We start from the raw sequence: 22,559 nt of genomic DNA, 5'->3' as shown, positions 1-22,559 counted from the left end.
GGGTGTAACTTGGCAGTTTCTGTGATTGGGCTGACTGATTTCTACACAGCCATCAATTGAATTGAATGCTGGAGAAGAGTTTAAGGAGGCTGGAAATACAGAAATAGGTAAGGAACCGTCTCCATCCCACCTGCCTCCAGCATGTTCTGCTCTTGTCGTGGGATATCATGGTCACTCCACAGGCAGTGTCAGTCCAAGCAGGTGCCTTCAGACAATTTTATCACTGGCTTGTCATGATATAAAAAGCTGCTGGTGTATCTTGCCAGAAAGCGAACATCAGAGAGGATAAAAATAGGATGTCCTTCTATTTTGGATCACATAAAAACTGAAAGATACCCAGCAAAGACACTATAAATGTCACCAAACTTTAGCTGTCTGAAAGTTAGCTACTCTGAGATAGTTGGCTAGCCCTCCTCAGCAAATAGGTGTTTTCTCCAGGGGCTGAAGATACTGGTTTGCCCAGGCACAGTCTTTGGATGAGATGAGACAAGTAACATTGTGGAGAACTTCTCCCTCTTCTTTCAGTACAGGGATCTTCCTTAACTCGTGTAGAGTAGATATGTAGATAGACAGAAAGCTAAAGTTAAGTCAGATGAATCTCACCCAAATGTCTAGCATTCCATCCCACTTCAATTTTAAATTTTGTTAGGGATCTAGAGTGTGATGTTGTTCACCACGATTAGTTTTATAGATTGGTGAAACAGCATATCTGAGCCTCTATTTTGATTTCCTGGTGGGAACCAAGACAGTGGGGTTCTTACAGCAATAGCAGCAAAATAATGGTACTCTCGCTGTTTACACCAAATCAGGTAGGTAAGGTTCAGATTGGGATCATTGCATTGTTGTAACTATCTGGGACTGTAAAAGCACACAGCAAAAAGAAGCTTTTTATTCAAACATGCAACAGGTGTGCCAAACAGCCAGGTATGTGAGAACTAGGGAGCAGGAGGACAAGGCAATACTAATAAGATCATATTCACAGATATATTTAGCCATGCAGGCAGTGTGTTCTGCGCCTGTTTCCAGAATTAAATGTAAAGGAAATACTTGGAGAGAATACGGCTGTGACTTTATAGATTTTGTCTGATTTTGTGAGGAGCTTGCTCCATGTGTGATGGCAGCGTGTAGTAAATCTCAGATATATGTGTACTTGAAGCACATGCTTTGTGTTAGTGGAGGAAAGGTTGTGATTCATGACATGGTAATTGAATCTATTTCTTGAGTAGGACAGGGCTGCTTTATGAAGGATGTCATTCATAGATTCACAAAAAATGGCCACTGATGAAATGCTTATTGTTATGCTAAAAAGACAGATCAGAGTTGGATAATGTATTTAGGCGCTGGGGCTGGAGGGTGATTTTGGTGGCAAAATACTGATATGATGTGAAAGGGACAAGGCTATAATACTCAAAGAAGAGCAGGAGAGGATGCAAGACAGAGGACAGAAAAAAACAACTGATAATGAAAAGCCTGGCTCTTGATGTTTGGAGAGAAAAGAAGCAAAATAAAAACATTGTATGTTGGAAGGATATTAATATATTAACCTGAAGTCTTTCACACCTCAGAAATACAGAACACCTTCAACAGATGAAGCAGAAAATAGTTGACATCAACTTAAAACCATTTATTGCCAAAATATCTGAAAACCCATCTGGAGTATTACTACTAAATTATGTTGGACATTTTGCACTTAATCGGGAGAAAAAATGCGGTTTTATTCTAGCCTTTGGAGATACAACTAGAACTGGCATGCTGATTTATTGAAATAGTAGACATATATGAAAACTAGTCCTGTTGCCTCTTCTGTAGAGCAATGTAAATAGGAACGACCTCTGAGCAATCTACAATGATTTTTATTCTCATTTGGTGTGTGTAAGAAAGTTTAATGATATTAACAGTTAAACCAGCTGTTACTCTTTATTTCACGGATAACTTTTTTAGCAGTAGGTTCAAACTCCCACTGTTTCAATCCATGGAAGAAGTAGAATAATCCTGGAAATAAAAAAGTAAAGCATTATGTTATGGATGCAAGAAATAGCTTCATTCTGACAAAGCAGGGAACATCATCTTCGTACACACAAGAGAGCACCTCTTCAGTTCTGTCTTTTGCAGGATACAGCAATAATGACATTCATCTTAACTCCAGAACTTATGTTATTTACAAGTAAACTGATTTTACTTAAAAGCTCATTTCATTTACCTTTCTGTTGGAAAACAGCATCAACCTTCTGGCTAATTCCTGGAAAGTCATCAACTGTCTGTCTAGGATAACCCTTCTCCATGGACTGGCTGTTTTCATCAAACCTAAATCATATGAAGGGAAACATGCAATTTTACAGAGTTTAGATATCAATTTTGCAAAGAATTAAGCAGCTGCTGAAAGGTGTCCACTGTCTGTAGTTTGACTAATTTCACTGGGGTTACAGAGAGTAAAGTTATCTACTCGCACAAATGTCTGTAGGATCTGGCCATTGCGTTTTCCATGACGTGGCTACCTGTTTGCTGATAAAGTGTTGTGGTTTAACCCCAGCCAGCAACTAAGCACAATGCAGTATTGGGAAAAAAAAGGTAAAACTCATGGGTTGAGATAAAAACAGTTTAACAGAACAGAAAGGCAGAAACTAATAATGATAATAATAATAAAATGACAATAATAGTAATAAAAGGATTGGAAGATACAAAACAAGTGATGCACAATGCAATTGCTCACCACTCACTGACTGACGCCCGCTAAGTTCCCGAGCAGCGATTCCCCCCAGCCCGGCCAACTCCCCCAGTTTATATACTGGGCATGATGTCACATGGTATGGAATACTCCATTGGCCAGTTTGGGTCAGCTGTCCTGGCTGCGTCCCCTCCCAACTTCTTATGCCCCTCCAGCCTTCTTGCTGGTTAGGCATGAGAAGCTGAAAAATCCTTGATTTACTTAGTCTAAATACCACTTAGCAACAACTGAAAACACCAGTGTGTTATCAACATTATTCTCTTACTGAACCCAAAACACTACACTATACCAGCTACTGGAAAGATAATTAACTCTATCCCAGCCAAAACCAGGACGTAAAGGCAGACATCTCCAAAGAAGCATCTGGAGTGAAACAAATTGAAGGAAGACCTGTGTTTTTGACAGCAGGGTTGGGATTTACCTCCTCTAACGATAGCAGTGTGACAGAGAGTGCGTGGAAACTGGCCAGGTTGATTCCCACTATAGCGACTGCACATATTTATTGCATGAATTTTAAACTCCTCTTAGACTTTTATATGATATTGTACATAATCCTCTACTAGCTGACAGACTTAGATGGAGGAGAGGAAGCTGACATTTCTAGTACAATCAAGTTGTTCCTAACTGAGCCAGGACAATTTTTATGAGATGGGGCTGAATTTGGGGGCTGAAAGGAGGACCTAAAAGGTTCCTCAAGATTTGAGGAACCCTCTCAGGAAAAAAAACCAAGCAAACAAACAAGTCTTTGTTTTACTTCTCCTTGGATACAAGAAATAATTTTCACAGGGACATGAGACTGAGAGAATGAGTTACTAGGTAAGAAATCCTGTGGTTTTCTTGAATGCTTTTGTCTTGTGACCAAGGCAGTAAAATAGCAATACAAGATATTGTAAATACTCTTTCCAAAACTATCAAAAAGGAAATGACATACAGCTCAAAATCCGGCTGATACTGTTTGTCTCATTGAGGAACTCCACAATTAACCACAATAAAGACTGTTTGACCCATGCATGCTCCTGGTTGCCTGCAGAAGGCCTTTGCAGCAGTTGTCCTTGCAAACAGGAGGAATCTATCAGCTTCCCAAAGCTGGTTTTTTGCTTCCATTTGCCTGGTATTTGGGTATCAGGACTCATTCATGACAGCTTGGGAATAGGATTTAGAAGCAGCATGTGCAAATCCAATACTAACCAGCCAAAGAAAGAAAAATGAACTATCATTTCTATCTCTCTAAAAAAGATAAAATAACCCAGGACTTTTCAGAAATCAGAGAAATCCTGCACAAGCCATCCCAGCCAGCCTTCTACTGAAGTAGGTTAGCTTTCAGATCTTTATTTTCTAGAAATAATTTTGTCTATCGTATTTGTAAAACTTCTCTACATGCTGGAATTTTTTCAGCTTCAAGGTGTAATGCATCAAAATGGGTCCATATCTTGAATGCCCATTTCAGGGCACCCTTAAGCTCTCAAAAGTCAAAGCTATATTCTTCTCCTCCTGAAAGAGTCAAAGAAATGTTTCTAAGAAAAGTAGGATTACTATAGTCACCTGGTTACATATAGTTACCTAAAGGTCTACTTTCTCTTTTATCACATGGACAATTTTAATTGTATACAGATTATATTGCAGTCAATCATAATAAAACATTAGTCAATTTTTCTTACCTCCAGTACTTGTCACCTGTGAAAAAGACTGTCTTCCCTGTCTGTTTATCACAAACAGCTGCATCAATTTTCTTGACACCTTTAGGGAAGCCCAGTGTGTTGATATTCTTTGGATAACCAAGCAACACCTGATATCCGCTGATAACCCAGAATTTATTGCCTGTTAAAAAATCCCCAAAATACCTAGTTTCACCAATGATTTTCAGACAGTAAAAGAAAAAATGCATTCCCTTACTGTAGGTTGTAGGAAAACTAGATTAAATGTGTAAGTTTTTTATTTATTTATTTGAAAAGTCAATTTTATGCACATATAGCTACCCTTCCTTCCTCCCATCTTCCCACAGAATTAAAGTTAAGAAAAATTTATGGAAGATCTCATACTTCACCTTTGAAAAATAGGATCTGGTCTTTCGTGTTCTCGTACACAGCTTCAATACCAGCTGGCAGAGTTGGCCAGAAGGTAGAAATCAATTCACGTTCAACTTCTGAATTATCAGGATAGACTCGCCATAAGTGCCTGATTTAAATATGAAACAGTTTTTGTAGTAAATAGTAAACCACAGACATTTCTATATATGCACAAGAATGTGAACAATGTGGTGACTTACAAGCTCTTTCTCGACAGTGGAGCTTTTCAGACTCTGCAAAAATAGTAATATAACTTGTATCTGCTAAAAGTTTTATTTCCATGAACTGAAATCTATCCATTTGTCTCATTATCATAATTATGTGAACCACCAAAGTATTCAGTCTTTGTAGAAATCAGGAAAAAATAAACCTCACAGAGACAAATGTCATATCAATATTTACCTGCCCTTTAGAAAAATTACTTCTCGTCGGAGTGTAGTTATAGCATCAAAAGACATCTGGGAGCCACAGGTTTCAGGTGAGGTAGGGATGGCTGGCCTTTTATCTGGGGCACTTGGTGGAGATCCTAGGGGAGACATTTTAGAAAGAATACACCAAATTTGTAGAAACATTAAGGTTTTCACATATAAATGTATTTTTGATATTATGAGAATACAATTATTTTTATGGCTAAAGTTTGTGAAAGAGATTATTTCTCTCCTGCTTACTTCTTTTTTTAAGCCATGGATTTTACTCACCGTAAATGGACTGAATGCCACTTATATCATCTGGAGAGAGGGGAAATTCGCTGGGGCTGATGTAGGCATAATTGGGGAACATCAAAGCCCTCTGGTCATTAGAATGGGAGAGACCCAGGGCATGGCCAAACTCATGAGCAGCAACGAGGAACAAGTTGAACCCTTAAAAAATGGATGGACAGAAGAGATCAGTCTAATTTTGGTCTGCAGATGGCTGATATAAACACAACAGGGCTATTGCTCAGTGCTAGTTTTCATACAATATGTTGAAATTCACTAGGGTATGCATATACATAAACATTTTTTTTTAATAGGATAAAGTGGTGTTCTTCCCCCACTAGAAGGGAGTGGCTTTTGGCCCTCTTTCCTGCTGTTCTTTCTGTTAGCTACTGAAAGTATGTGTGCAGCATGAGTAGCTGTCTGGGGGTGAGTGTGGGTGCAGCTCTGAGGAATGTCCTGGCAGGGTTTCCTGGCTGAGCTAGAACAGATTAGATAGTGAGTCAGGTCAAACTAACAGCTCTCCAGGGCAAGGACAGGACAATGCACTCCATGCTCACTCGAGGTACCAAAGTGTCACTCTGTGTGTCACTCCCCCTCCTACAAAACTAAGAAAGAAAAGTGAGATCAGGAATAGACAAGGAAAAATAGAATGTTAGCAGAATGATTTACCTTTTTATCATTAGGACTTTAAAGCATATGGTTTCTTTATAGCCTTGTCAAATAAAATATCTTTTTAAAATATTATGCTTATGCATGCTTATTCCCAGTGAAATATATTAACACAGTAAATAGATGAAAATGGAATTTCCTTCGACGTGCATCCCTCCAAGTAACGCTCTTTTCTGAATTAGGGAAGAATGATCATCTGCCCTGCAGACCAAGAGCCAGCAATATCAAAAGACTTAATGAAGATCACAAGTCTGTGTCAGTGCAGAGGACTGGTCATTGATTGCCCAAGAAAGGCTGGCTGAAGCCAAGATATCCACTTCTCAAAAAAACAAACAAAGCCTCAATTTTTCCACCCATATTTCCAGTCCTCCCTTCTCACAAGTCCTCCAAGCTCCGCAATGAGTTCTGCAATGCCTGGTGACTGGAGCTGTGCTGTTGAGGAATGGCAGCAAGGAATGGGTTGACCCATTCAGTCCCAGTGTGGGGAAAACATTGCAACTTATCAGTGTGACATGCCCACCTCTCGTCCTTTTTTTTCCCAGCACAATAAAGCAGCACCTCTCCTCCTCGTGCAGTGTTCTTATAGCACCTTCCTGTTTGTTAGCTCCTTGCCTTTTCTACAGCTTGACCTCAGTTCTCCTGCTACAGTTATCCTCTGCAGTTTTCCATCCCAAAAACTGGATGAGAAAAGGATCTAAAGTACTAAAGAGTAATGTGCCCATGTACTGACAGATCTGTCAGAGGCAGCATGTGCTGTATAGCCAGCCTGGAGGTTGAGGGGGGGGGATTGAGGTGAGAAGATGGGTCCCGGCCAGGTGGTTGAGCACTCGGCATTCCCCTCTCCTCTGGTCCCGTGGCACACATCTGTAGTCAGCTCTACACACTGCATCTCAGCCCGTGGGTGGCTTGAACAGCATGTTCAGACTCCCAGCTGCTGGCAGGCAGCTGAAATTTCTTGGAGAACACTTTCATGTATAATCCCATCCTAGCTTGAATACAGAGTAAAGCTGTAACAGCCTATAGCTGGACCTATCTTGGTATTATTAGTGAAGACTCTTTATTATCACTGGTGGCTGTAATGTTTTTTAGGTGGTGGGGATCTCCTCTGAGGGCTGCTGCAAGGCATGGTGTGCTTCCTCTGCAGTGTGTGGTAGTGCCAGACTTGGTGCCGGCATGTGCACCAGGAGGGGAAAACGTCAGAAAGCTTTTACCACGGGTTGTGAAACTGGTGGGCATGGGCCCTGCCAACTCCCAGGTGAGAGTGGCCCGTGTCTGTAGCATTCATATGTGAAAAGGGTTGTCCTGGTGGTAACTTTACCAGTGCTAAATAAGAGCTAGAGTAGATCAGACTAATTTTATGTCAGCATTATTATAAGTATCCCAGTTGGAGGATGGCTGTAATATGCTCGAACTGCTCTTATGGTTAATGCTGTGTTTCATCTCAGTCCATTCCTTCACTTAGATAAAATCAAAAAGGAATTTACCCATATGCATCACACTTCAGAAACCTTTTTTTTACCTACCAGCTGAGCCTGTGGTCCAATCTTCATCGTCATCAAAGTGCACATCACCACCAAAACCATTGCCAGGTGGAAAGGCATGAGCGAGGATGCCAAGGGGGCCATCAAAATAACGAGGGCAACGTCCATGAGCTAAACAATAAGATGTTGAAACAATATTGAGTTTATGTCACGACTATTGGAAAATCTTTACATTAATCTTACTATTGGTATGCAGTCAGTGTATTACCTTTGGTCCCAAAAGCAATCATTATATCTGCTATTCCCTCATGAATACGAGTGAAAATCAGCGGGGTGACAGTGCTCCACAGTTTAAATGCCTTCTGGATTGCTTTATCCACATCCTCTTTGCCCATATCTGGAGTGTGGTTCACAATTCTACAGTTATGAAGGTTCAAGTAATAATACTTAGTGTTTGCAGAAAGAATTTCTCCAATATTGTTAAGATGATGAACAGAGATGTAAAAGAAGCAATTTGACCTGTAATCCAATAGCTCCCAAGATTCATCTCTGACTGAGTTTGAGGAATGTGATAACTGTCCAACATGTCTTTTTCATAATAATAATTGTGTACACAGTATCAGTTTTTCTCAAAATGGCCCTTAGCCAGGAGGTCATCTCTTGAGCATGAGGAAAGTCATCTCCTCAGGTTTCTGTGACTACTAAACTGTTGGTCTTAGCAAATTTTGAAGATAACAGGGCTTGTACAGGGCGTAATTCATATTTCTGTTTGGCTCACAGAATATTTATCAGGAGTGATACATGACAGGCAAAATACTGTGGTTGACTCAGAAAATGTAAAATACCCAGCTTGACGCTCAGAAATTCCTCTCAGGAATATGCTTAGCTAACAGCTGGGAAAAGAGAAACATTTTTGTATTCCCTACTGGAAAGAATTGCTATAGAACTTCTATTTAAATATAACAAATGTGGATACCCACAAAACCAAAATTTAAACTAAAAAAGTAATTATTGATATACTACCTGTATGTCAGCTTGGTTTTCTTCCATCCTGGCAGAGTAACACCATAGAGACCCACATCGGGAACTCCACACCTGGGTTTCTTCATCATTTCCAATGTCTCAGTATCTGGTTTTCCAGTTACTTTCAAACCAAAAAATTGCTGCATTTTCTGAAGTTTTTCAGCAGTGGATTCAGCATTTATTTTCCATCCAAGTTGATTTGGATCTGGCTCAACAGCATAGAATTTATTTAAATAATCCTAGTGAAAAAAAAAAAGCAAGCACATTTCACATTTTGATCTGTTTCTTAAACAAATACCTTAGGACTGATATTGTTTGTGTACTTTGCTGGCAAAACCATCTGCCTGTGATTTTGGAGCACAATGTTTTCCTGAGGATTGTAGCTAAACAGAAGCAGACAACATTATCCCTGACTTTTATTTACTTGACATTTCCAGTTTGTACTGTTTATCCTACTTTAGTAAAGTTTGGGCAACAGAGTTCTGTGTAATATCATTGTCTCAGACAGCAAACTGCTGTGTAGCTGGAACACGCAGATCATATCTAAAAAGAGAAGGCTCAATAGATCTCAGATATGGACAATGTAGTTACCTGTACAAGCTTTACATCTTCTTCTTTGCTGTCTTTCTCTGGGTGGATGGGAAGAGTGTTAGAAAGAGCTGCACACGTTAAGAGCAAAAGTGAAAGATCCTTCATTCTTACTCCCATCTCTGTCCTGGTAGGAGAGCAGTCTGCTTTCTACTCTGTGCGTATCCAGTTCGTACAGTTATGGGGTGTTTTGTAGACTCAGCTGTAGACTGACTCAGAGTTTATCATGCTCTGCTTACCTCCGCACAGCCTATAACACTGACACGATAAAACATAATTAAACCCATCCGATTTCACAGACATCTGAAGTCAGTTAGTATTTGAATAATCCTAAGCTGCTTGGATACCATTTCAAAACTGGCACTCAATTTTAGTTATTTTACACTGAATTTTAGCAAACCTGAGCAATTTCATGCCAGATGAAACCTTTTAAGTTGTCTGTACCCAGCTGTGTGAAATGAGGCCACCAAATGTACAGGGAGGGACTCCTAATTCTCAGCCTAGAAAATGGGAGTCATGTAGCAGATATGAATCCCATCCAAAAAAATTAAAACTTTGGGAGAAATTACTGTAAGCAGAAAGTTTTCTTTTTAAGTTGATCCATAAAGTGAGACTGGGTGATTTGGAAAATGGATGAAAACCCCAAATCATTCCCCACCTCTTCCCTGCAACTCTTTGAAAAGGTGTTTCCTTTAAATTATACTGGTGGAATCCAAGATATACATAATATACATAAACAAAAAAGATTTTACTCTATAAATCCAGCCTAAAGGAGGTGAATAATCTTATAGCTGTCTGCATTTATCTAATCTATCTATCTATCTATTTTCTATCTATCTATCTACCTACCTACCTATCTGCCATTTCATCACAAAAGGTTTCTTCAGTTTAACCACATTAGCCACAGGGGATATGATTATTTCCTGTCTTAAGTAATTCAGAATAAAGGAAGTTTCAAGAGTCACACAAGCTGTGACAAATTACAGGATTTCACCCTATGCTGGCCAAGTACCTTCCTCTTCCACTGGCAGCAATGGAAGCTGAAGGTGTTCGGCATCTCAGAGGAATTCTGACAGAATGTACTCAAATTTTACAAAACACTTGTAAGAAATATGATCATGTTGGACTGTGGCTTTTTCAGGAAATCCTTGCTTCTGTGTTTTTGGCTTTTTTGATGTCACTCGCAGCCAACTTTTCTCCAGCTGGAGATGTTCATGATGAATTTTCTGCCCAAATTTCACAATGTAGCCTCGTTAGTTAAACTTCTTTGTTAACAGCATTTCTCAGCTACCATAAAAAAAAACCCAAACCAACAAATCCTTCCTTTAATTTGTTTTTAGTATCATTGTATGGTATGGTAAGAGACCCATAAGGCCTGGATCCCATTCAGTTCTGTAACTGAGGTACAAACTGTGACAACGAATTTTCTGAGATGGAGGGCTCGACTGAACTGATGCTGGAAATCATGTGTGTGTTTATCCAGAAGTACAGACTTTTTTTTTGAGATCTGTCTTATGTTTTTAAATGGATATATTTGTTTGTCTCAAAGGTTTTAAAGCTAGAAGGAATGCCCATGGTGCTATCATCTGACTAGATACATGGCATAGGTCACAAAAGACAAACCCCTGTTCAGTGGCTTTTGCACCAAGCATATTTTCCAATGGCACTAGAACACATTTTTGGAAAACATGTTTTGGCCTATATTAATTTAATTTTCTAAAAAATCAAGGCAGCACTATGAGCAGATTTGATATGAACTGGAGAAGTGGTTTTCTTTTTTCCCACTGTGGTTGGCCATAAGATCCCCACAGCTGTCTACTGTGTAGCAGCAGAAGGATAGAGACAATGAGAGCAGATATGTTAAGATTAGTTGCACCTAACTTTATACATTTATTAGTTAAGCATTCTTCTATAGAAAATGGAGAAATATGTATCTCTGGAGAGTGATTCAAGGAGCTATCTTAGAGTAGGATGAACTGGCTTCTGTAGGTGCTCTCTGTCTTTATTGAACATAGAGAACCTTAAACAACCAATTTAGACTACATTTCTAGTTTCAGCCAACAGCTCAAGCTACATTAGTGTTTACTCAGAAGACATTTGAGTGACAGATGATGGAGGCTTATGCCACTTGAAGCACTTTCAGGGTTTTGCAACTCGACCACCTCCACAACACAGCAGCCAGTTCCTACTGCCCGTCGGAGAGAAGCCCAAACACGTTTTTTCGCATGCAGTTTCACAAATATGTCTATAGCTGGCCTTGAGATCTGGGAAAAGAAGCTGTATAAGCAGCTGATGGTTGTGGTTTCCTAATGCTTATCTTTGACATTGGTTAGAGTTGGCTGATGTCGATCATGACTTCTTTTCTTATCCTAGAATTGGTTTTATCCACACTGCAATAATGTGACCTATGTTTTAACCCAGAAAGGTAGCTGCCTATCCTCATCACATTGGTAGAACAAACTGATGCTACACAGAGCATCACAGGAATCATCAATACTGCTGCATCATGGTGATCTTAACAGAATACCAGCAGGGATTCATCTTCCCTAAGTGTTCACAACATGGGTGTCTGCACATGAGTTAAGTGTCTAAGCTTGCATTATATCAACAGAAATCTAATCAATATGGTCAAATGGCATCTAGAGAGCATTTCATCTGACCGCATGTAAGAGGTAAATTTAAGATGGTTTGTGCAGCTCTGAGGAGCTCACCAAATGTTTTGACCAACACCATTGACTATGATGGGAGCCTAAGCCTGAGATCATATGAAAACACTTAGGCTGCAATTAAGCTGCCTAAACAGTGATTTGCAGTGCTTTTGATACAGTCTAGTGAACCTGAGACATTGACACAGGTCTGGTGGCTGTCACTCAGGACCTAGAGGGGACATGTGGCTTCCAGACTGGTAGTTGGAGGCCAGCTGGAAACCTTCAGGTACCTCAATGGCACTAGATAACTGTTCAGTCAGGAGAGTTGAGCCACTACTTTGCAGGCTCAATCTTACCATAGAGTCAACAAAGGTGAATCATTACTCAGCTTGAGTGAAAAACATGGGACAATGGCAAGTGGTTCAAATAATGTATTTAACCCTTGGCAAACCTTTAGCAAAGACTGCAGCCTGTGAGGGCGTGATTCAACCACCCAAACATAGGTGCCTAGAGACAGTGTAGGCTCTGTGGGTCTTTGGGAAGTGCTGGTCTCCCAGCAGTCCTGTTTCATACCTGTGTGGGTGACTTGGATACCCTACAGCACCTCAAATGCACTAAACATGTATTTAGGGAATTGGATCCCTTCCTGGGCAAATCTGTCTCAGTTAATAACGATATGGGCTATGATGACACAAAAAAACAGTAAGTAACCAGACACTAGGGATTGGTAAGGTACTCTACCATAGTACAGTAATTAGCAAATAGGACTGTAAACTTATCAAAAGAGAGTAAGAAAATGGCAGGTGATTGTGTGGACTGAGTAGGAAACAACACCCAGATTCCAAGTTACTGAAAGCAGTGCTTGTGCCTGCAGGCAGGCGAGAGCTGCTGGCACCAGATATGCCTTCCTCCTAATGGTGTGGCTGGAATGGAGCAATTGCCACGGTCACACAGGCAAAGGAAATATTCACTCACATAAGCACGATGAATATTTGTCACAAAGAAATCCTTCATTTTGAGCTCTTGGTCTTCCTGCTCAAGGGAAATCCATAAAATAAATTTCAAAAAAAATTTGCCTGGCAACTGAAAATCAGAACTTCACAGGATACCAAAAAGCATGAACTAAAATATACCATTATAAACTTCATCCTCTCTTTAACTTCTTCATCTTCCATGGACTGTAAATTACCCTTTACCTCTCTCTTTCTTCCAAAACATAACTACCTCCTTAGCCCTTGTCCCCATTTAACATTCTCTCTGCCCCATGAGTACCCACTACTTTTTTCTTCTAGAGAGGGATTAGTGTTCTGCTCTAAATCTGAGGAGCTGTTCTGGCAATACCTTGAGATCTGCTGCTTCTACTTCATATCTGAAGGGAATGTGTGCCCCCAATTTTTATTTTTTAATAGATAATTGGTCTAGTAAGAAATATTATCTTTCCCTGTAAATCTTGTGCTATGTTTGTAGACCATCTCTGCTAAACCAACATAATCAATTTAGATTTATATACTCCTAAAACAATTTTTGGTTTAATTGTCATTGGTAGCTCAGTAGCACTGGCTTACACAAGAAAATATGATTAAATAGCATTGCTACTAAGGTTTCAAATTAAAGAACTGGTAGCTAAATCACCTTGTGAGAACAGGTTTCATATAAATTAATTTCTTCATTAAAGCCTTTGATTTACTGTAGTTTAATTTTATTTTTATTATTTTATAATTTTTGTTTAGGTTTTATAAAGAGTATAATATATCCAAGTTAATTTTTAATTATACAGTTTCTTATCTTTGAGTAGTATTTAGACTAATTTTTACTCCCGTATTTAATAAACATAAGAAATACCAAGTCTGTTCTTTATTTATGAAGGATACAATTTAACAGGCTTTTAATACAGACAGCTAAGTTACGAAAAAAATTGAACAGGTATGTTTTTATAAGGTTACACATTCTTTTCTCAAAATGCAATTACTTCTGTTACAGTAACCTGAAACCTTCCTCTGAAGTATGTCGAATAATACAGATGTCATACGATATAATACATTTTGTTATGGTCATATGGCTTCTAATGTTATAAGCTGAGCTACAAAGACTAAAGAGAAAGTGGATAACCTTTCAAACACAATTTTAGTTGAGCATATTTGAAAAAATTGCAGTTAAGATGGAAGTTAAGCTGTCTTTTTCATGAACTTTTTCTATCAAATATTTTTGGCCAAGAATTTTCATTTTTTAAGCAAACTTCTTCATCCTTTAACCCACTGAAATTAGGAGGGATTTACTAACTACTGGCGTAGTAAGCACTTGAAAGAACCTTGGGTAAAGAGGTTTATTTGTCTGTTGTATATTGTGGCTGCCTGTGATAGCAAGGGACTTGTTTCAGTGATCTCAGGGGTCATTTTAATCTACATTTCCAGGGTTAAACCCAGTTCCTAAACCCAAAAACATGAGAAAAAAAAAAAAAAACTGCCTACACTTGCAGAGACATACACCCTGGAGGGAAGGCTAAGAGTGGAAGTTGGGGAAAGAGGAACAGAAAGTGGAAGCGTGATTTGTAGACTGATGTTAATGAGCCCCAACTGGCCTAATTACCCATAGGATTTTCACCAGGGCTTGTATGGAGTGATGGAGTCCAGAGGCAGCTTGGCTGCTCCTTTCTCTGTTTTGGGGAAAAAGATCTCATGTTTCATGCCAGAATACATTTTTTAGTGTTTGGAAGCTAGACTTGGCTCTTGAGTATTAGTGCAAATAAGACATCAAGGACACAATGATATGACAAACATAATTTATTAAGAAACTTTAATGTAGCAGGTGAAATGGTGATAAATTATATAAATGTATTTGTTTACAGTAAATAATTATTAAGACTATACTTCCACAGCATTTGGGCAGAAATCCATTCTGACCTGATAGTCATGAAACGCTGAAAAGTTCAGCACATAGAAACATACAGTGTGCATATGGAAAAACATTGCAATTAACAATTAAACCAGCTGATGCTCTTCATTTTTCTGACAATCCGTTTGGCACGAGGATCAAACTGGAACTGAGTTGTTCCATGGAAGAAGTAGATATAGCCTAGAAATAAAATTTAATCCAATTATATTTCATAGGTGACTTCTTTTCAGTATTTTGGGAAAAAAACCCAACATAATCCATCCATGTATACTTGCTATTTTTCATTTCCATCTCATTAAGGTTAATAACAGGCTTTTGAAAACAGATGATTCTATCTACAGAAGCCCAAATGTTCAAGTAAACCCAGACGAAGGCTATGTTTTACTTACCATTTTTCTGGAAAACAGCATCAACTCTGCCAATTTTTCCAAAGTCAGAGACTATTTTCCTGGGATAAGCACTATCCATGGATTTTTTGTTTTCGTCATATCTTAACACAAGAAACATCATTACAATTTGTGAGGAAGCAGAGAATATTTTGAAAGTCTGAAGCAAATTCATACACATATGCAAATCTACCGTTACTATGAAGTCTTATAAAGATTAGCGGAAGTAGCTTTTTGATTCTTCCTGTTATGTATTAAGGTTCTCACATTCTGAGTGTCTTGAGATTCAGAAATCCTGCCTTTGGTAAAGTTTGTAACAAGGCTCTCAAGGACCTTGGAAATGCAGCCCAGGAATTTATTAATGCATTTCTGGACTGTCCAGAGCCTTGGCCACCACTTGCCCATAAAATGAGCTTCTATCTTGAGGCACTGGATATCCAGTTCAGTATAAAAGCAAAACATGAAACTTGGGAGCAGAAGATGGTAGCACAGTCCTGAAACATATTTTGTATTAGTGTCAACCATGTACTTCTTAAACAAAATTACTCTCTGGAATTTGTCATCAGCTACACTTGAACTATAAATACGACCAACTGTACAATAAAATATTTATAGTGTGTTCATAGAGAAATTCAGTTACAACCCTTTTTATTAGCAGTTCATTTTGTTTGAAATGTGAATGAAAAGTGGACACTATCACAACATTGCACAGAAAACCAGCACTGTTGTGGAGAAAAGGTGAATAATTTACTAGAAAATTCATTCACTTGCAAGTAATACATTCCTGCTATGGGAACCTAATGAATGTCAAAAAAATTCTATAGAAAAGTTGACATTTCCTAGCAAGTGCTTAAAATTTTTAAACATCCAGAGAATCCTGTTTAAATTTCTGGAGTATATCTGGTTTAAACATCATTGCACTTGAATTTTATAGTAATTCATCAGTCCTCAGGGACAAGTGAAGATATGCCTTCTAGTAAATGGATATTAAGTCTTACCTCCAGTATCTGTCAGCTATAAAGAAGTATGTTTTTCCTGTGGCTTCATCACTGTAAGCTGCATTAACTCTTTTAACAGTCTTTGGGAACCCCAAATGATAGATTTGTTTAGGATAGCCAGGTGCAATGTCATATCCCCTGAGAACCCAATATTTATCCTCTGAAAAATATAAGCACATTTAATTTGTGGTTTTTTCTATTTATAAACAGCATTTAATTGCGTTTTAGATGAGTAGCAAACAATGTGTCTTAGATATCCATATTATTCCTTTCAGTTTATTACTTTAGAAAATGGTTCTAATTCTTACACTGGGACTACATCATGAAGACAATGGAAATGTCTTTTGTTTATATGAGTAAAAAATTAGAAGCATAAGGTGTATGGATAGTACTTCTAGATTTTTTTCAAATTAATACAAAGTATGTGTCTGTGTAACAACTTGGGGAGGGCTGGGGGTTGATGAGTTAATCCATTGACATTGGGTTGAGATATTGAGTTTATTAAATTCCTGTAATATGCTACTTGATTATAGAGCCATATAATATTTTGAATACTAGACAATGTGCATTAAACTAAACTGCTACAAAGGGCATATGTCTAATCAAAACGCTTTAGTAATTTTAGATGCAGTTAACATATTTATATACGGTAATATATCATGTACTGTAATATGTGCGTAATGAAGTTATTTGAGACATTTAAAGCGTATTTGAGACATTTAATGAAAAGGATTGGTTGTTTTTTCAGTGAAAAATTTTCCTCTCACAGTATGCTTTTCCACCAACATTTTTTGTTGCTGTTGTTTTTTCCAAAATATCACAAAATACTAATAAGCATATCAATAACAGTAGTGTACAAATTCCTGTATTTGCCAACTGAATTCAGCAAAAATCCTTCTGCATAAAGCATAATGCTGTTGCCTGAAGAGAAATAGACCTGAAGAAGGGAAAGTATTTTCAGGTCTTGTTTTTCAGAGCATTAACTATAACGGAGGGGTAAGTTTTCAGGATTATGCCTGCTGAAGATCCCTTACAGCAGTATAACTATGCACCTCTCGTTTAACTATTTGCAGATCTGTAAGATTCTCTGTTTCACTGATCTTCCTTAAAAAGCAATTTGACTTTTGTAATTGCATAGTTTGCAAAGGAGCAGGGAGTAACTGGTCAGAAAAAGTAGACAATTTCAGATTCCATTACCTTTAAAAAGTAAAACTTCATCCCTCTCAATGTTTTCATAAGCAGCTTGAATTCCTGATGGTAACTTTGGCCAGAACAGTGAGATAAAATTGAGCTCTGCCTCTGTCCTCTCAGGATGTTTGCGCAGCATGTATCTGGTTTAAACAAAAATTGATGTAATAAAATAGTTCCACTCCTATCATAAGTGCAAAATAATTATTATAGATCCCGGAGTATAACATGGGGAAGATGTGTACCTGGGTGTGAATATCCCCCTCCACTGAATGTAAAGGAAATCTAGAGCGACTGCACTCTTAACTTTAGCACCTCAGTTGCATGCTAAAAACCAGACAAGATGAATATAAGCCCTTCTATTTCTCTGTAGGACAAGCAGGCTAAGAGTTGGCTTCGGTAACCACCTAACAGGCATCTTTCTACGTAACAGCACTTTCAGTTCTGCCCCTGCTCTTGTGTTGAGGAGTAGCAGAAAGGTTACAGTGTGGGACCCATGGACACATTGCTAAGGAATATATGAATGCTCTTGCTTTGCTCTTAGTTGAATCGAGTTCAGAGACAAGTCTGTGGCAGCAGTGGCCACAGCAGCAGAACAGTTGGAAAGCAACCTACAAGCCCTCATCGCCTTCACTGCTCTTGTCAACTAGGGCACCTAGGATTCATGATTTGAGAACTTTTGCTTGTGTAAATACATAGTGGTTTTCTAGGGCTTCTCTTTGTACTACATTCCAAAAGGACATTTTCCCTCATGGATTACAGATTTTTTTAAAACTACTGAATATTTTAAATAGATAATATATATGCTTATTGTTGTTACCTGCCCTTGAAGAATATTGTTTCTCCACGTAGTGTAGTAATGGCATCAAATGTCAAATTTGGGTCACAAGCTTGGGGAGTTACGGGTCCTGTTGGCTGCACAGCAGCATTAGACTGTCCTATAGGAAGAATTTTTTTATCTTTAAGTATGGAGAAATATAAAGACAGCGTTTAGAAGGTCCTCGAGGACACCAAGAAGCCTCTTCACAGAGAATGAGAAGGCATGTGGTTTTAAACTAAGAGTCTGTCACTGAAAGCAGGCTTTTAGTGTTGATAAAATCAGTTGTGTTTATCTTTTCCAAAATGAGTTTTTTGCAGAACTGGACCTCAGCTGAAGTTAGCTTCCAGGAATTTTCTGTCTTTTGTTATTCATTGTTCAGCAACAGTTAAATCTCTCATTTTGGTGGAATAACCATATTTTAAATATATTCTTATTACTGTTAACCAGCCTCTGAAGTAGAAATACTAAATAAAAATATTATTTCTTACCATAGATGGCTTGAATGCCATCAATGTCATCCTGAGGAAGAAGGAATTCTTTGGGATCCGTGTAGGAGTAAGTTGGATACATCAGTGCTCCAGGATCATTTGAATGAGACAGACCCAGCGAATGGCCAAGCTCATGGGCAACAACAATGAACAAATTGTAGCCTGTAGGATAAAAATCATATGAAACAAGGTAAAATCTGTTTCAGTATTCAGCACAGTTGACTAAATGGGGAACAGTTATGCATCCTCCCAAAATACACTACAGGTAAAAGAGAGGCTGTAAGTAATGCTATCAATCAACATCACAACTCAAAAATATTGTAACAGAAGAGCTATATGAGTACTTAAAGAATGTCCAGCCTTAACAGTGGTCTCATTGTCCTTTCTCTAGTGTCCTTGTGACTTAAACACAAACCCTGTTTCTCCTGCTACCACATAAACTGCTCAGATTGAGGATCATGCCAACAAGTGGAGGTTCAGTGATGCAACAGAAAAAAAACCTTCAAAACAAACACTGAGATAACAGTTTTGGTGACACTCAAATACCCTAGTTAGCACCAAACTTTGAAGTGTTAGCTTAAGAAAGAGAAAGGATTTGATTTGAGAAGTTTACCACCAGATCTTCCTGTATCCAAGTTTTAGGTTTCATCTGAACAAAAGAAGCATTTTTAAGTGCTCACTTAGTTGCCATTATAAACCACTATGACCTAAAAACTTTTTTCTGCAAATAGATTCCTACAAATGGGAAAAAAAAAAGAGCAAAGCAATTTAAAAAGATAAGTTCTGCTGCTTTTGCTCACTTTTTGCCTGTAATCAGGCTCAGGAACTAAGCATCACACGAGATAAGATTGTATGAGGTAAAACTATATCAATGAAATATAAAGTAATCCAGTTACAAAGTCCTTACCTCTTCCATCTTTTGTCCAGGCTTCCTCCTCATCAAGATGTACATCTCCACCAATACCTTCACCAGGCTGGAAAGCATGAGCCAGCTGCCCATTGGGGCCATCAAAAGGAGAGTTGTCTTGGTGGTCTAAAATTAAGAGGGAAAAAATCATTTAGAATCCTAAATTATTTCTATGATTGCAGATGGCTATTTAATATGTAAACATATCAATGTTACCTCTATAAGCAAAAGAGATCATTATATCTGCTTCTTTGTCCTCAAGTTTTTGGAATGTCAATTGTGTCACGTTGCTCCAGACACTGAGAGCTTTTTGGATTGCTTCGTCTACATCAGCTTGTCTCATCTTTGGGGTGTAATTCAAAATCCTTCAAAGTAAGCCCAGCACATTATATATTTTTAAGAATACAGCATTTTAGCTGAAAAATAATAACTTGTACAAAAGTCAGAAATCTTAGACATATCCTTCATGAATGAAAATTAATAATGTCTTCATTTTAGATACCGCCTTCTAGAATGCCTGTCTTCTTCCAGAAATCAGTTAATCACTCTGGATATCTGTATATGGCATAATGTACTTACTTCAGACCCCCCAAAATTAGGATGCTAGTTTTATATCTTTTGGGATCTGATTAGGAAAGGTTACCTGTATGTCAGATTATTTCTTTTCCATTTGGGATTCCCTGCTGTGAACACGTATTGCCCTATATCAGGTACACCACATCTGGGTTTTCTCATCATCTTCAAAGTGTCAAGATCAGGTTTCCCAGTCATTTGTAGTCCAAAAAATGCCTGCATTTCCTTGAGCTTTGCGGCAAGGGAATCTTCACCCTTCTTTCTTACATAAGGGTGGTCATCCTTTTGAAGACCATAGAAATTCTGTAGATAACTCTGAATAAGAGTTTAAAAAAAAGAAGAACATTGTGGCATATCAGTACTGTTTTCAGTCACACTTAAATTTTCTAAGTAATCTTGAACTGTTCCCATATTGACATGCCCTGTGTTCACCAGCAGCAAGAACAGCCTATTTTCTCCAGGAGTTAGTGTGAAGAGTCAGATATAACTTAGAGTTTTCATACAGTTTTCCGAATTTCTTGTTTCACAGGTGGTATATGTGAAGAAATGTGTTTACAATCTAATTTTTACTGTTAATAATTTATGGTGCCCAATTAGTCTAACAGCAAAAGTTATGAGGAAGCTTATAACTGGTCTCTTTCAAGGAAATAGAGATTGGCAGTGAGACTCCACACAGCCAGGATTCCCAACAAAGCAGGTGACTACTACTAGAGAGTCAGCACATGGCAAATCATGCCATTTATTTTTAGCTACAAAATAAGATATTAGGAACTCAGGTCTTCCTACTAAATTTCAGCAATTTTGTCTCCAATAAATGGTGTTGTGTCTATGTAAGTGTTGTATTTCTCATAGATGTCCCTTTTTTTCAAAGTATTCCATAAAAGATCCATTCAGCAAAATGTTGAAATACATGCCTGCTTCAACCAAGTTTCCTCCCTTTATGTTACTGAGACCAGTCATACCAGAAGTTTCAAATTACATTCCGACATGTAAATTGTTGCTGAGTTTGACTACTTCTGCACAGCCACAGAGCCTTGCTGCTAGAACTCATGCTTTGGTAGTTTTGTTGTCGCTTTACTGACAACATGAAAAGTGAAGTTATATAATATTCAGATGACTTTTGGGTAAGTTCCACATAATTTTCACACTACCTTATGTTTTACTTAGAAATGCACTGAAAAATATTTACCTCTACAAGCCGTAGGGTTTTTCCCTCATCTTCTGCTTCTGGAGCCACAGGAAAACCAGAGGAGACAGCCACATATACCAACAGGAGAAGCGAAAGGATCTTCATCCTTGTGTAAGCTTGTCTGCCTCAGTTTCAGTCTTGAGCTATTGAACATGCTTCTCAGCTCTGTTTATATAGTTAATTCGTCAATCAGTGACAGTCTGACTCATGCTGTATAATATCCTCTGATTAGTAAAAATGATGCATAACAGTTTCTTCATCAGGTAATGACGCAATGTGTTTAACTAATGTTACTGTCCTTACTTTGCCTCAGCCTTCTGTTTTGGGCAATTTTGTAGTGTGTTTAATAAATAAGGAGACGCTATTCAGGTAAAATGTGGAGCTACATTTCACAGGTATTTTTTGAATCATGAATTTAGACTATTTGTAGGACAAGGTCTTGACAAACTGGAGAAATAATAAGAAATAACATATAACAGTAACATAACATTGTATTATAATGAATAACATTATGCTATATATATGATATATATGTTTTAATATTTAACAAAATATAGCATATTATGTCATAATATGTAATAATAAAATATAAAAGACAGTACAAAGAACCACTCTTATCTAGCAATAACCAGCATCATAACTCCAGTAGGGCTGTCATCAGCTATTTAAAAGTTCTGTCTAAAACAATCTTATGATGCTAGCAAAACTGAGTGCTAAAATGATTCAACTTGTTTTGACTGATATTAACAAAAATCAGTCATGTTACTGGAATGCATAAACTGGGTTCCCATATGCATGGTAAGTAAAATAATGTTTATACCCTTGCCAGCACAGGTAAGGTCTCAGTTGCGACAGTGTGTTTGGATCCAGGCAGAGAGATGACCTCTGGTTGGAAAGTTTCCATAAAGCCCAACAGGAACTTTTGTGAGTCTGGAAAAGGAAAATTAAAGTAACTATTTTGTGACTGTTTCATGGAAGGAAGAGCAAGGGGAGCCATGATAAATGCTGTTAAATACATGAAAGTTTTTTCCTAAAAGGGAAACAGTGACTGTTCTCCAAAACTCTAGAATGGTCTTAAACAACAGCAATTAAGTTTAGACATGAGGTTTGGGATTCAGCTGCCTGAGCATTAGTGCTATTTGAGATGCTCTAGGGAATCCGACCTGACCTCCAGATGCCCTGGAAGGATGTAGGTCTCTGTAGCTCCTGTGTCATGGCAG

The 22,559-nt window shown here is 38.1% G+C and overlaps 2 protein-coding genes across 2 annotated transcripts; both read right to left on the bottom strand.

Moving 5' to 3' along the window:
• Positions 1-1,783: 1,783 nt before the first annotated feature.
• On the bottom strand, positions 1,784-9,398 carry LOC104828452 (matrix metalloproteinase-27-like). The gene is made up of 10 exons (XM_010562124.1): positions 9,254-9,398; positions 8,663-8,901; positions 7,908-8,056; positions 7,682-7,810; positions 5,490-5,651; positions 5,194-5,317; positions 4,770-4,900; positions 4,384-4,543; positions 2,201-2,304; positions 1,784-1,992 (listed from the first exon to the last, which is right to left on the bottom strand). The coding sequence occupies exons 1-10, from the start codon at positions 9,368-9,370 to the stop codon at positions 1,892-1,894; spliced, it is 1,416 nt and encodes a 471-aa protein (XP_010560426.1). The 5' UTR covers positions 9,371-9,398; the 3' UTR covers positions 1,784-1,891.
• A 5,464-nt stretch (positions 9,399-14,862) lies between these two features.
• LOC104828450 (interstitial collagenase-like) lies at positions 14,863-21,444 on the bottom strand. The gene is made up of 10 exons (XM_010562123.1): positions 21,340-21,444; positions 20,221-20,465; positions 19,794-19,942; positions 19,578-19,703; positions 18,671-18,832; positions 18,183-18,300; positions 17,372-17,505; positions 16,175-16,334; positions 15,180-15,280; positions 14,863-14,970 (listed from the first exon to the last, which is right to left on the bottom strand). The coding sequence occupies exons 1-10, from the start codon at positions 21,442-21,444 to the stop codon at positions 14,870-14,872; spliced, it is 1,401 nt and encodes a 466-aa protein (XP_010560425.1). The 3' UTR covers positions 14,863-14,869.
• Positions 21,445-22,559: the final 1,115 nt, after the last annotated feature.

The sequence above is a fragment of the Haliaeetus leucocephalus genome, unplaced genomic scaffold (assembly GCF_000737465.1).
Source record: "Haliaeetus leucocephalus isolate CR32 unplaced genomic scaffold, Haliaeetus_leucocephalus-4.0 Scaffold155, whole genome shotgun sequence".
In the NCBI taxonomy this organism is placed as follows: domain Eukaryota; kingdom Metazoa; phylum Chordata; class Aves; order Accipitriformes; family Accipitridae; genus Haliaeetus; species Haliaeetus leucocephalus.
This window is presented reverse-complemented; position numbering and strand designations above follow the sequence as displayed.

Bases quoted from the DNA above. Each gene is read 5' to 3' on its own strand.
- LOC104828452 (XM_010562124.1), bottom strand. From the start codon at position 9,370: ATGGGAGTAAGAATGAAGGATCTTTCACTTTTGCTCTTAACGTGTGCA. The intron at 8,057-8,662 runs GTAGTATATCAA...TCATAACTGTAG, and splicing joins AAAACCAAGCTGACATACAG to AATTGTGAACCACACTCCAG. The intron at 7,811-7,907 runs GTAATACACTGA...CTTATTGTTTAG, and splicing joins GATTGCTTTTGGGACCAAAG to CTCATGGACGTTGCCCTCGT.
- LOC104828450 (XM_010562123.1), bottom strand. From the start codon at position 21,444: ATGAAGATCCTTTCGCTTCTCCTGTTGGTATATGTGGCTGTCTCCTCT. The intron at 19,943-20,220 runs GTAACCTTTCCT...CTTACTTTGAAG, and splicing joins AGAAATAATCTGACATACAG to GATTTTGAATTACACCCCAA. The intron at 19,704-19,793 runs GTAACATTGATA...TCTTAATTTTAG, and splicing joins GATCTCTTTTGCTTATAGAG to ACCACCAAGACAACTCTCCT.